This window comes from Camelus ferus, chromosome 12 (genome assembly GCF_009834535.1).
Source record: "Camelus ferus isolate YT-003-E chromosome 12, BCGSAC_Cfer_1.0, whole genome shotgun sequence".
In the NCBI taxonomy this organism is placed as follows: Eukaryota; Metazoa; Chordata; class Mammalia; order Artiodactyla; family Camelidae; genus Camelus; species Camelus ferus.
The window spans coordinates 12,684,108-12,697,644 of NC_045707.1; the positions used below are offsets into that span (position 1 = coordinate 12,684,108).

The 13,537-nt window shown below is 51.0% G+C and overlaps 1 protein-coding gene across 6 annotated transcripts; it reads right to left on the bottom strand.

Moving 5' to 3' along the window:
* Nucleotides 1-1,523: 1,523 nt before the first annotated feature.
* ARSA (arylsulfatase A) lies at nucleotides 1,524-6,146 on the bottom strand. 6 transcript variants are annotated; one of them, XM_006173047.3, is made up of 9 exons: nucleotides 6,027-6,144; nucleotides 5,491-5,728; nucleotides 5,038-5,278; nucleotides 4,740-4,958; nucleotides 4,499-4,668; nucleotides 4,064-4,188; nucleotides 3,844-3,971; nucleotides 3,497-3,599; nucleotides 1,524-3,419 (listed from the first exon to the last, which is right to left on the bottom strand). In XM_006173047.3, the coding sequence occupies exons 2-9, from the start codon at nucleotides 5,706-5,708 to the stop codon at nucleotides 3,100-3,102; spliced, it is 1,524 nt and encodes a 507-aa protein (XP_006173109.2). In that variant the 5' UTR covers nucleotides 5,709-5,728; nucleotides 6,027-6,144; the 3' UTR covers nucleotides 1,524-3,099. The 6 variants fall into 6 exon arrangements, with proteins under 6 accessions (XP_006173109.2, XP_014409680.2, XP_014409691.2 ...); XM_014554194.2 differs by having other exon boundaries at nucleotides 5,974-6,144; XM_014554205.2 differs by having other exon boundaries at nucleotides 5,920-6,144.
* Nucleotides 6,147-13,537: the final 7,391 nt, after the last annotated feature.

Below are 13,537 nucleotides of genomic sequence, written 5' to 3' on the forward strand. Positions count from 1 at the left end.
GAGGGGAGGGAGGACCGTCTCCCTGCGGCACTGGGGGTGGGGGTGGTGGGCTCAGGATGTCTCCTCTTCCTCCCTACACACCTGAGGGGAAACCACTGCCCCGACAAGTGTGCTGTTCCGTTCATTCCAAACACATGTAGCTCCTTCCAGAGGAGACGGGGCTCCTTGAGGAAGTTGCTTGGTGGGAGTGGATGTTCTTAGGCTCACAGAAGGGCTGCTTTTTAAATCAACAGCAGCAGAGAAGGGACACTGCAGACAGCATTTGGAGCCGCAAGTGTGTGTATGAATACGTGTGTGTGCCTGTCAGGTGTATGTGCCTGTCAGGTGTATATGCCTGTTTGCGGGCACGTGTGCACGAATGTAGGAGTGTGTATACACACCAGGGCCCGCATGAGGAGGGTGTATCGCACTAAAGCACTAAAATGAGAACAAGCTTTTCTGCTCTCAAAGCATCATAACCAAACCAAAAGTGGAAGGGGAGAGGAGAACCTTGCATGCAGAGGGTGGTATGATTGCCCCTCCTCAGGTCTCACCATAAGGGAAGCAGCATTGACTGGTTCAATGATCTCTCCCCCACTCACCCCATGATTATGCTTTTGTAGGACCAAGGACTCTTCCTCTGTGGCATTTATCAGGGTTAAATTTTTTTCTTCCAGTTTTACTGAGATATAATTGACACAATCATGATTAAATTTTAATTTCTATTGAAGTATAAAAAAACATGGCATCAAAAAGTGCACAGATCTTAAGTATGTAGCTTGACAGCTTTATACATACATGTGCACCATGTTTCCACCTCTCTTTCAAGACAGAGAACTTTTGTAGGACCTGGCAGTTCCCTATTGTCTTTCCCAGGCAATACCCTCTTAGCCAAACCCAAGAGGCAGAGGTCATGAGCACACTGAACTCCATGCGGTCTGAGAGGTCAGGGCTGCTGCTAACCTCCTATGCTAGACACTCAGCATCATGAGAGCAGGGAAGTGGCCCCTCTGCTGACCTGTGCCCCAGCACTATGCACAGCCTTCGGTGGTAAATAAAGGCCTGTGGAACGAATACAGTGATGCTCACCATCCGCAACAGACCTGGACAAGGTGCCTGCAGGTTGTGCCTAAGCGTGGGCATTCATTTCATTCTTGCTGGAGTGTATGATCGTTGGATGTGATGCAGAGATCAGGCACCTGCTTCTGTTCTTCTCTGTCCTCATCCTGAAACCAAGGCACCTTGATGCAACTACCAGCTACAGGCCGCAAGGGGCAGTCCCCCCTTATGCCAGTGTCAGTGCTGAAGAGGCCCCCAAGGAAACCACTGCCCTATGGGGCAGCTCCAAGACACAGCAGGATTTGGGGTATGGTTAGTCTCCAAACCAGACTAGAAGTAATGGGAGAGTCACAGAAGAGGCCTCAGCACACTGTATCTGACACATAGGCTCACTCAGGAAGCCCATGCACACATACTCATGCCCTTTGCAAGTCATTCCAGGAAGAATGCTTTTGGCTGCAAGTAATAAGACAATGCAATGGCAGTGGCTTAAACAGGTTGGTTTATTTCCTTACATCGTGAGCTCTGGGGGTACATGACTGGAGACTCTGGCTGCATGATGTCTGGTCAGGGCCAGTGATGCCACAGCACCGTCCTCACCAACCAGAGGATGAATGCTGAAGAGGACCCAGGGATCCAGTGGGCTGCCCCGATCTTTCACTGACCAGGACCCTTGGTCACGTGCTGCTCCTGGACCAATCACTGGACTGTAGCTCAGACTGGCTACTACCCTCCTAGGACTAGGAGAGGCTGTACCTTGGAGGTCAAGGGGCCTCTGCACACCAGTGAAAAAGCAGGGGTCCATTAGTAGGAAGGGGACAGCTGTTTGGTCAACCATGAGGAGCGGATACCCATTTCGGGGTCTTGAGCAACCAGACAGCACTCTTTTCATTCAACCCATGCTGAGGGAGCACGTGGGGTGTGACGGCTGCTCTGGGAGCAGGTGATCTGACATCGGCACACACACAGGGTAACCCCACAAGGGCTATGTTTGCCATGCAGACGCAGGTGGGTGGGCAGTCAGGAGGCCCTAGGCAGAGCCAATGAGCACCTTGGCCTGACAATCGGCAGCCAGGCCAGCTGCCAGGGCTAGGAGGGAAGGGGTGTGGGGTGGGCATGGTAGCCGCTCCAAGGAGTCTGGGGTCTAGTCTGAGCTTGATGGTAAGTCTGCAGTTTTGAGCAGGAATGGAGCCAAACCTGATGTGTTTTCAAGAGATTACTTTGCTGGGTGTAGGCTGGCTCCTGTGGGTGAAGCCAGGAGACTGGAAATGCGTGTGTACCTTGGAAACGCAGAGCTTTGGAGGGGGTGCAGGGGTGCCGGGGGGGGCCTTAGGAGCTGCTGACGTGCCCTCCTCAGAGCTGGCAGGGCCCCCTGCCCACTTCACCATGCAGAATGTGCATCTCAGGTGGCGGGAGGGTATAGCTCAAGTGGTAGAGCGCATGCTTAGCATATACAAGGTTCTGAATTCAATCCCTAGTACCTCCTCTAAAAATAAGTAAATAAAACCTAATTATCTGCCCCCTCCCCCAAAACAACATGCATCTCTTCACCCACCTTCAGACAGCTTTCTGATAAGAACCAGTGTGGTCCAGTTCCTGCGCTTCTTCCCGACGAAAACCTGGTTCTTATGGGCACTTTGTGTCTTTGGGGTCTGCTGTCCACCTTGCCCTCACCACCCCCAACCCCTGTTCCTGGTACTAGAAGCACCTAGCACTGCTCCCAGGAATGGACATACCCACACTTGCCACCACACTTTTCTGCACTGACACGAACAATCAGCAGGGGGACGGGGTTAGAATTCCAGCCCAAACTCTCACTGCTGGGTGACCCCAGACAGGTCGCATGACCTCTCCATGCCTCAGGTTCCCCGCATGTAACAGGCAGAGCCGCACCTAGCTCAGGGCTAGCATGAATGAAGGATCACATGAATTGTCACACAGACCAGTGTCAGCTGGTGTTATTAGCTCTCAGGTACAAACCACCTGCACACATCCACAGCACACCAATGAACCAATTCCTGGGCAGGGTGAGGGGCCCTGGGCTGGCCTCTACCAGGGCTCTCAGGGTGGGGGCTCAGGGCAGTGGCAGCAAGTTGGCCTAGGGGTGCAGCTGGGCTGACAGCAGATCTGCAGGGCAGGGTCCTCACCCCGGGCTATCTGGCTGGGGCTGAAGGTCACAGCAGCATCAAACTGGGCCTTGAGCAGCTGAAGTTGTTTCAGTGCCTGCAGGGTCTCTGGGGCAACCTCAGCCACACCCCCGAGAAGGTTGTAGTTCTCACCAGGGTCCTCAGACAGGTCAAAGAGCAGTGGGGGCTCATGAGCAGTCAGAGGGCTAGAAGCGTGGCAGGCAGGGTCCGCAGTGGTGTCGCTGTGGACAGAGCCTGGGGAGGGAGGCTCGTCTGTGCACAGGGCTCGGGGAGAGGAGGGCCACCAGCAGGGCTCAGGGAGAGGAAGTTACCCTGGGTGAAGAAGTGTGCCTTGTACTTCCCGCTCCGCACAGCAAAGACCCCGCGGACCTCGTCTGGGTAGGCCGGGTAGAAGAAGACGGTCTGCCGAGGGCTCTAGGTGCAAACATGGGGGTCTGCCCATACCCAAAGACACCAGCTCTGCGCGGGCTCTGGATGTGCAGTGGCTGTCTGCCCCGCCTCCCCGCAGGAACCCCAGGGGCGGCGGCACTTGGATGTTGCTCAACAGAGGGTCCATCCTGGCCCCAGGGACTTCAGTGCTGCCCATACTCACTCCTGGGAAGGGTAAGTGGGCAGGGGGCAGGGTAGGGGACTGGGGTCTTGTGGTTGCTGGCCCTACCTTGCCTGTGCCCAGCAGCAGGGGGCTGAGGTCAACGCCATCCAAGGTGACGTTGGGCAGTGGGGCCCCAGCCAGGGCTGCCAGGGTGGGCAGTAAGTCCAGGGAGCTGGCCAGCTCGTGGGTGACTCCTGGGGGTAGAGGGCTGTAAAGTCACTCTGGTTTCCATCAGGGAAGGGGAGGTGGGGCCAGGAGTCCTGGATGAGAAGGCCTGAAGACTGACCGGGAGCGATGTGGCCTGGCCAGAATGCCAAGGCAGGCTCTCGGACACCCCCCTCGAAAGTGGTTCCCTTTCCGCATCGGAGGAGGCCAGAGCAGCCACCATGGGACATCCGCATGGTCTCAGGTCTGGGACACACAAGGGGATTGTCAGCAAGTGAGCAGCCCAGGGTGACCCCAGCCTCAGGCTTCAAAGTTGCACAGTTTGCCCAGAAATGGCCAGCATGTGCCTGTCTCCTCTCTGTCCTACCAGGACCAGCACCTCCATGTACTCGTGGCCCCCAGCCTCCCACACGCACGCATCCGTGCATTACCATAACGTGGCCAGCATCTCTTGAAACCCCCTTCTCCCGCTACGTCCTTGGCTAGCAGTCAGGATAGGAAGACCCTGGGGCCCAGGGCGGGATCAGCCAGCCTTCCTCTGCCCCCTCTGGAGTACCCATTGTCTGCAGTGAAGAAGACCAGCGTTTCTCCGAGCAGTCCCAGGTCCCCCACAGCCGTCATCAGGGCCCCCACAGCAGCATCCAGCTCCATCAGGGAGTCCCCAAATGGCCCTCGGCCTGAGTGCCCAGAAAAGCTCTGCCCGCTGAACTGGGGGTAGTGGGTGTGCTGGGGATGGAGACTAGAGTTAGCATCGGGTAGGGTCCCAGGCAGCCCAGGGCGGGGCCAGGGTCACTCACGTGGGAGGCGTAGTACAGAAGGAACGGGCGTCCCTGGCGCTGGGCGTCGGCCATGAGGCCACGGGCGAAGGCCACGTAGTGGGCCTCCAGTCCTGGCAACCAAGGCGGCTGTGCCTCCACCGAAAGGTTGGCCAACAGCGGGACAGGGACCAGGCCCTGGTCACAGCTGCCATCGCAGGGGGTAGCCGGCGGGAAGCAGGTCAGGTTCTGGCAAGGGCCCTGGGGGAGCAGCTCCTTCAGGGGTCTGGGCTGTGGGGTGGGGCTGTGGGGTCAAGGGAAGGGCCCTAGTGGTTCCTACCTGGTCATGGGAGTATGGGATGCCCAGGAATCGATGGAAGCCCTGGTGGGGGGGCAGAAAGGCCCCCTCAGGCCCCACCCCAAGGTGCCACTTGCCGACCATCCCTGTGAGGTAGCCCCGGGCAGCCAGGACCTCAGCCAGGGTCACCTCCTCCAAAGGCAGGCCCCCTCGGGAGCCAGGCTCCAGAACTCCAGGGTACAGGCCCATCCGAACTGGGAGTCGGCCGGTCAGGAGGGCAGCCCTACAGGAGAAGACACAGAATGTGTGAGACAGAGCAAAACTGACTGAGAGACACAAGGAGGAGGAGGAGAGAGGACAAAGACAGAGAAAGGTGAACTCCTTAGAGAGAGGCAGACTCTCTCTGCCTTCCCCACTGTAACGGGGAGTGAATCTAGGAAGAACCAGGTGGGCAGGGGTGGGCGACGGGGGTGAGGGCTCCCTGCCCTTGCTCACCGGGAGGGTGTGCACAGAGACACAGGCACGTAGAAGTCCGTGAACCGCAGACCCCCTGCAGCCAGCTGGTCCAGATTGGGGGTAGTGGAACTGGGGTGCCCATAGGAGCCCAAGTCCCCATAGCCCAGGTCATCAGCAAAGATCAGCACGATGTTAGGTGGGCTGGCAGCAGCCAGGCCCGCGGCCGAGGCCAGAATGAGGGTCCACAGAGTCACCATGGCACACGGCACAGACAGCCCTGTAACAAGAGACCCTCGGGAGGGAGTGCAAACTGGGTCCAGCAAGCTCTACCCCGGAGACCCCAGACCAAAATATTTCCCCGACCGAGGCAACTCCTTATCCTGAAGTCTCAGCTAACTCGGCACTCGGGGACCCTTGACCTCAACAGAATCCAGGAGCCCACAGCCTGAGATCCAACCCCCTGGAGACCTTCAAGGACCAAGACATCTTCAGAATCTCGAGCGGAGATCTGATCCTCTTCACCTAAAAGTCTGGGCCCAAGCCCGTGGTCAGGGGCAGAAGTCCCAGGACACTACCCGCGGGGGCCCGCGAGGCAGGACGAAGGGCAGTTCACGGCCAAGGAGGGGCGAGCGCGGGGAGCCGGCAGCAGAGCCCTCCGCCAGCGCTTCCGCCTCGGACCGGACCCGCCCCCTGACCCCGTGACTCCCGCGCGGCCCGCCCAGGGGCAGGGCATGGTGCAGGGCCGGGCTGGTCTGGCGGAAGGCTCTGGGCCTGCGGGGCGTGGCCAGGCCTGCCCGGGCCCGGGGGTTGGGGCGGGGTCGCCGCGGGCGGGGGCGGCCAGGTGCTGCGCGCGCTCGGCCCCGGTTGCGCCCCGAGACCGTTGGCGCCAGTGCCGGGCGGCGTGGGAGGTGCGCGCAGGCCGGCTCCTGGCGTTCGCGCTCGGCGCGCGGACTGTTCCATAAGGCACCTGGTCCCGCAGAGTGTTGAACGAGCAAATCAAAACGAAAACTGTGGAGCCCGCGGGCTGCTGGCTTTTCCTTCAGAGTACCTTTGGTGCTTTTCTTGAAACGTGACACCGAAAATTCTTTCCAACTCTTTCCTTTCCGTGCATGTGTGTGTCTGTTTGTGTGTCAGGGTGTGTGTGTGCGTGATGTGCGTGTGAGTGATGTGATGAGGGATGTGTGTGTGTGTGTGTGGTGGGGGTGGGTGTGTGTGTGCTGCGGGATGGGGGCTTCTGAGGTCTGGTCTGCCTCTCGTTTACAACAACGGTAGAACCCATAAAAAGAGATGACCACGGCCCGGCTCCGAAGCTGGGCAGCCTTGGGTGGATGACTTCACCTTTTTGGTCCCCAGCTTACCTGTTTCAAAGTAAGAGAACGCCCCCCAGAAGGTTCTTAGGTGGGCATTTTACTCAGTGTAGCTGACAGCCGCAAGGTCAGCGCTCCCACAGAGCATCTCTCCCCCAGGGAACCCTCCCCAAGGCAGCTCTCTAGCCTCAGGCTCCCCTACAAGGTCTGACCTCAGGAAGGGCAGGATGTGGGCTGCTGGTTGGGGAGGTCTTCCCATGGTTACCGACCCTGGAGCCGGGGGAGAGTGAACAGGGCCCTGGAAAGGCCTCTGGGGTCCGGGGTGGGGGCCGGGACACAGTTTCCACTGAAGCCCAGCCCTGGCTGGGGAGCTGGCATTTTCCCAATGAAACATGAATGCGCGAGGCAAGGGGTGGTGTTGGGGAGCAAAATGTGAAGGGCAGGGACTCCCAGAGATGGGGCTGGGTTTGAGGCTCCTTGCTGACCTCATGGGGAATAGAAGGGGCTGAGCCATCCCTTGATGTCACGTTCCAGTGTGGTTTCTGGGCCTGTGTGTGCTGTGTGTGTGGGTGGCCGGGACAGAAAGTTTTTCTGTGGCCCAGAAATCTTTGAATCACCTGTAATTGGAGCTTTCACAGCTGGTCGGTGCTGTGAATTTGACTTTAAAAGGAATCAACCAAAAGCACTTTCTTCCCTTTCAGCGCAAGCTGGGAGCTATCCCAGGCAGCAGAGGACCTGCCCTTATTCTCTGGAAGAGCCTGCCTGTGGTTGTAATGTTATGCAAATGGCTGGCACTTTCCCCTGCAGTCCCTGGAGGCTGCTCAGGTGTGTTCACACAGGACAGCAGAGCCAGCCCAGCCCTGACCTCTGGGTGGGGGTAGAGGGTGTGCTGCCAGCTATGTTTGTTCAAAGCCAAGCTCTGCAGGCGTTTGAGTCTTTCGGAGATGTGAGTCTTTCTTAGCATTGCTGCGGGAGCCGGCAGGAGGGTCAGCTTGGGACAGAGCCCTGGTGGGAGGCAGCCTGCCAGGGTGCGGAAAGCCGCTCTGGTTGCCTGGGACAGTGCTAATTTGGAACTAACACCCACAGTTATGAGGGGGGCCTTGCAACGAGCGTTGCGGGTCTTGTCTTTCTGAACCCAGGACAAGGAAGTGGCCTCCCTCTCCCGGGCCTGCGTGGGCTGGGTGTGGTGGGTGAACACTTGGCCCACGTGAAGGAATTCTGCAGTGGTTCCTGGGGCTGGCCGACGTGGGAACCCAGGACACTGGAGGCCATTCGTGCAGCCCCCCACCCCACCCCTTGGGTCTGCTCTGCCCTCCTTTCCCTCAGCAGCCATGACTCCTGTCTGCTGGATACTAGAGGAAACCTATCCCAAATCAGGCAAAACTGACAGTGAGCATAGGTTCTGGATCTGAGGGGCAATGATGGTGTTGTCTATGCTCTGGTAATTAAAACCAGGGCTCATGACAGCCCGTGTGAATGAAGCCAAGATGCTGGAAACTCCTTGGTTTAATGGAGAAAAAGTCATCCCAGGACAGAGAGAGATAGGAGTGTATTGTGCTTGATCTGCTCAGTTGTCCCCTAACTGTCCTCTGCCAGGGCCTGGGGGACCCTATCAAGCTATTAAGAGGTGTATTTTGGAGTCAGGAAGGAAGCAGCAATACCGTTGAAAGGCTCTGGGGAGCTGGCATTGCAGGGTGGAAGTTAAATGGAATGAAAGGATACTGGGATGGCAGAGACCATGTGGCCAAGCTGGTATTGTCGCCATCATGGTCAGCGAGAATAGTGTGGCCTCAGGGATTTTTGGCTCATTGGCCACGGAGTCACCCTCCCAGACAAAAACAGGAGACAGCACTAGTGGAGGCAGGGGTGGTGGTGGAAAGACCCTGGGTCTCAGCAACGTGGCCCAGACTTGACTCACAATGCAGCTTCTCTTCCAATTCCTGGACATGAGTCACTCACAGACCCGGAGCCCTCTGCCAGAGGGAGAGACCTGGCGGAATCACCCAGGGCTGTACTACCTTCTCCCTGGCTTCCCCTGCAGAGGAGGGTATGGCCTTTGGCCAGGATGGCTGTGGACTAGGGGAAGGCTCTCAGGGACTGCTGAGCACTGGCTCTGAGCTAATGCTACTTCCCAGATATTCCGATGCCCCCATAGTCCACTAATCAGAGGGGGGCTTTGGAGATTAGATGAGACATACATTTTGGGCCTCAGGTTATCTCACAATGGATATAGTGGTTATGTGAATTTATCTTGCATCAATTTCCCTGGTTCTCAAGCCAAAATATCTATTTGAATAGATATATTGAGCAGCTGGCCAATGTAACATTACCTGTGGATCCATGCAAGGACTCTGAAGGTGGGAAGCCCGATGGAGGCTACTGGAGTTCGCCCCCTGTATCGGTCAAGGGAACACCAGCTACTTTGACAGATCAACCCCCAAATCTCAGTAACTTAATAACACAAGACATTTATTTCCTGCTCACAGAAAGTCCAGTTTGCAACAAAGGCAGGAGTGGGGGGAATCTCTGTTCCACATAATCATTTAGGGACCCCTACCATTTTTGACATGTGGATTTAGGGTCATCCTAGATGCCTGCCTCCAGCCAGCAGAAGGGTGAAGAGACAGCATGCAGGATTGAGCAGGAGGTATTTATGGGTCAGGCCTAGGAGTGGCACATATCGTTTCTACCCAGACCAACTTCACATTCTCTGCCACGGCCCTACCTAGATGCAAAAGGGGCTGGAAAACACAGGCCTTGACTCAGAGGTGTCGTCTGCTGGGATATCAGCCTCCTGATACCTCAGTTTGCTGACTGTGGCAAAAAGAGGAAATCCCCAGGGGACCAGTTCTACTGTGTTGTCGGAGGAGTGTGTACTTCTAGGAGCTCAGGCTGGATGTTTCAGTACATCCAATGACTGCAGGCACTAATTCCACATACTAAATCCTTTTCTGCTCAAACTAGACATACATGGGCCTGTAATCTACACTCAAACCCTAGCTTTCACAGTCAGTGAGATGAGAGGTGGAGGAACAAGGAGGCCATGGTGTGAGGGGTTACTTGGAGAGACAGGGATGATGTCAGAACTTGGGGTGAGCAGACAACCTGTGATCAAGTTGTTGAAGTTCTCACTGAGTGAGAGGATGTGGTTGACCATGTGGGACCCATTTGATTACTGCTGTATTCTTAGCACCTTACCTTCACAATCTGGTGTGTGTGTGTAAGTGTAATAAACATTTAAAAATGCAGGATCTCCTTCTGTTTGTTTATGCATTCATTTAATAGCTGTCCAGCAAACAATCATTAAATACTTCGATGCTCTGACCGCTGTAGCTGAATAAGAAAAACAAACTTCCAACAATATAATCTAAAACTCCTCTATTGCAAAACACTTGGAAATGCTGACGAAAATTTAGTAAGTGGAAACTAAAAGCACCTGGGTAAGCAAGTGTGATTTTAGGGACATTCTGAATACCAGGAACTTAAAGCTTTGGGTTTTAACGATGCTTAGGAGGCCAGAGATGGGGACTTGGGCCCAGGCAATATAAGAAGTTGGAATTGATTCCCACATAAAATCAGGATTTTAAAAGACCCATAATTTCAATGAAAGGCTAGAAACACTGGGGAAAAAAAAAAAAATCTGCTTTCCAGGAAAGAGAAATGAGAGATTTTATAACAACCTTACCACAAGACAGAAATCAAACCTCCCTTCAGAATTCGTAAGTATAGACTTACCTTCAAATGGGAGTGGATTTTAAATATATACCACCTCAGTGGTTTGGAATTGAGTTGAAGTGGTTATAGGTTGGCAGCATTGGGGCACCTAGCAGAAGCAAATGCATATCACCTCTGGAGGAGTTCAGCCTCAACTCAATCTCCCAGATTCCCATAGACTGGATTAACCAAACCTGTGATCATAATCTAAAAATCACAAAACATGTAAGCATGCTAAAAATGGTCATAGAGATGAAAGATGCAATTGGAAACCTGAACAAGGAATGAGAAACAACTAGAAAGCATCAGAAAAAAGAAGGACAGAATCTGATAGATTTAAAAGGAACAAAATGTAACTTTAGGAATGAAAAATAGAGTAATTGAAATTCCAATGGACAGGTTAATAGCAAACTAGACACAGTTGAGAATTACTAAACTAGAATATGGGTCAGAAGAAATTACCCAGAATACAAAATAGATAGACTAGGAGATGAGAACATTTTACAGAAGTTAGAATGAGAAGGTCTGATATATTTTTAAAAAGTTTAATCTTAAAAATTTTTCACTATTTACATTTTTAATTAAATATACTCACAATGTTGTGGAACCAACGGCACTATTCATTTCTAGAACTTTTTCATAATTCCAAACAGAAACTCTGTACCCATTAACAACAACCACTTGTTCTCTCCTCCCCCCAGCCCTTGGTAACCTGTGTTCTGCTTTCTGTGTCTGTGAATTTGCCTATTCTAGGTACCTCATACAAGTAGAGTCATATAATGTTTGTCCTTTTGTGAATGGCTTATTTCCCCTCACATGTTTTCAAGGGTCACCCTTGAGGCCCAACATATTTTTAACAGAAGATACTAAGGAAATATCATATTTAAAAAGATAATAGCAGCGAAGTTTCTGATTCAATGAAAGACATAACTCCTTAGGTTCAGGAGTCACAACAAATCCCAAACAGGACAACTAGAACTAAAAAAAGAACACCTAGGCACATCATGTTGAAATCGGATACTATCAAACACAAAGTCTTAAAAGTGACCAGAAAGAACAGATTACCTAAAGAAAGAATAACAATTAAAAACAGCATTTATTTTGGTGGCAACAATAGAACCCAGATGACAACAGAACAGCAAACTTAACATGTGGAGTGTAAATAATCATTAATCTAGTATTGTGTTCCTAGGGGAGCTAGTTGCCTATTCTGACATCCATCATGCCTTCTTCCTCTCAACAAAGCCCAGATTTTCTAGGGGGCAGTAATGTGCTTACCTAAGGAAGAACATTTTCTAGCTTTACTTGCAGCCAGACCTAGTTCTGGCCAATAGGATGTAAGCAGTTATTGGGTAAGATATCAAAAATGTTCCTAAAGAGGGTTAGACATTTGTTCATAATGAAAAACTCTCTATGGACAAGGACTAGAAGGTAACTTCCTAAATCTAATAAAGGGTATCTGCAAAAAACCTTCAGATAACATTATACTTAGAGAAATATCAAATATTTCCCCCCATGACTGAGAGCAAAGCAAGAATGCCTGCTCCTACCACTGCTATGTGACACTGCGCTGGTGGGCCTAGCCACTGCAACAAGGCAAGAAAAACAAAAGGCATAAAAATTCAAAAGAAGAAAGTATTTTGCTATTTACTGATTACCTGATTATTTAGTAAAAAATCCTAAGTAACCTAAAAAATACTGCTAGAACTAAGTGAATTTAACACAATTATAGGCCACAAAATTGGTTGCATTTTTGTACACTAGCAGTAAACAATTATAACATGAAATTAAAAAAAAGTTCATTTGCAATAATGTGAAATAACAAACTCCTCAGGAACAAATTTAACAAAAATGTGTATGAACACAACACTGAAAACATTAAGCCTTGCTGAGATAATTAAGGAAGACCAAAATAAATGAGGAGAAATGTCACATTCAAACATTAGAAGATCCAGTTTGGTTAAGATGTCCATTCTCTCTAAATATATTATAGACTCAATGTAATACCAATCAAATTCTCAGCGGGTTTTTAATTTTTGTAGAAACTGACAAGCTGATTCTAAAACATACATACAGAAATAAAAATGACCTAGAATAGCTAACAAAATTTAAAAAGAACAAAGTTGCAGGACTTACACTATCTGATTTCAAGATAATACAGAGTTATAGAAATTAAGATTGTATGGTATTGGGGAAAGTACATAAATATAGATTAAAGGAAAAGAATAGAGAATTCAAAAATAGACCCACATATTATGTGGTCAACTGATTTTCAACAAATGTGCAAAGGCAATTCAGCAGGAAAGGGAAACCTTTCCAAAAATGGTTTTGGGAGGTCCCTAAAATACGTAGAGACAGAAAGTAGACAGTGGTTCCCAGGGGCTGGGGGAGGCAAGGTGGACAGTTACCGTTTAATGGGCACAGAGCTTCCAAACAGGATGATGAGAAAGCTCTGGAGAAGTGGTGATGGCTGCACGATGTAAGTGTACTTAATGCCACAGAACTAGACACTAAAATGGTCAACATAGTACATTTTATGTTATATACATTGTACCACAGTAAAAAAAAATTTTTTTAAATAATCTAAAATGGCATGAAACAACAGGACACCCCAAAAGAGAAAATACAGACATCAACTTTTTCTAGACACCACAAACAAAAATTAACTTGAAAATAATCATAGAACTAAATGTAAAAGTTAAAACTACAACTTCTAGTGGAAAACACAGAAAAGTTTTATGACCTTGTAGTAGGCAAAGATTTCTTAGATAAGACAAAGAATATAAATGATAAAAGAAAAAAAATCAATGGACTCTGTAATAATGAAAAGCTTTTGTTTTTTGAACGAAGCTGTTACAAAGGTGAAAGGCAAGCCACAAAATTAGAGAAATTTTGCAATACACACATTTTACCAAAAAATTTGTTCCCGGAATATATGAAGAGCTCCTAAATTTCAATTAGGCAAGTTTTAAAAAAAATGGGCAATAGACTTGAACACACACTTCACAAAAGACATGTGAATAGCTAATAAGCACATGAAAAGAGGCTTAATATTAGTCATTAGA

Coding starts and splice junctions, on each gene's coding strand:
- ARSA (XM_006173047.3), bottom strand. CDS start 5,708: ATGGTGACTCTGTGGACCCTCATTCTGGCCTCGGCCGCGGGCCTGGCT. Junction 4,959..5,037: donor TCCCATACTCCCATGACCAG/GTAGGAACCACT, acceptor CTGCTCCCCCAG/GGCCCTTGCCAGAACCTGAC. Junction 3,420..3,496: donor GGCACACTTCTTCACCCAGG/GTAACTTCCTCT, acceptor CTCCCTCCCCAG/GCTCTGTCCACAGCGACACC.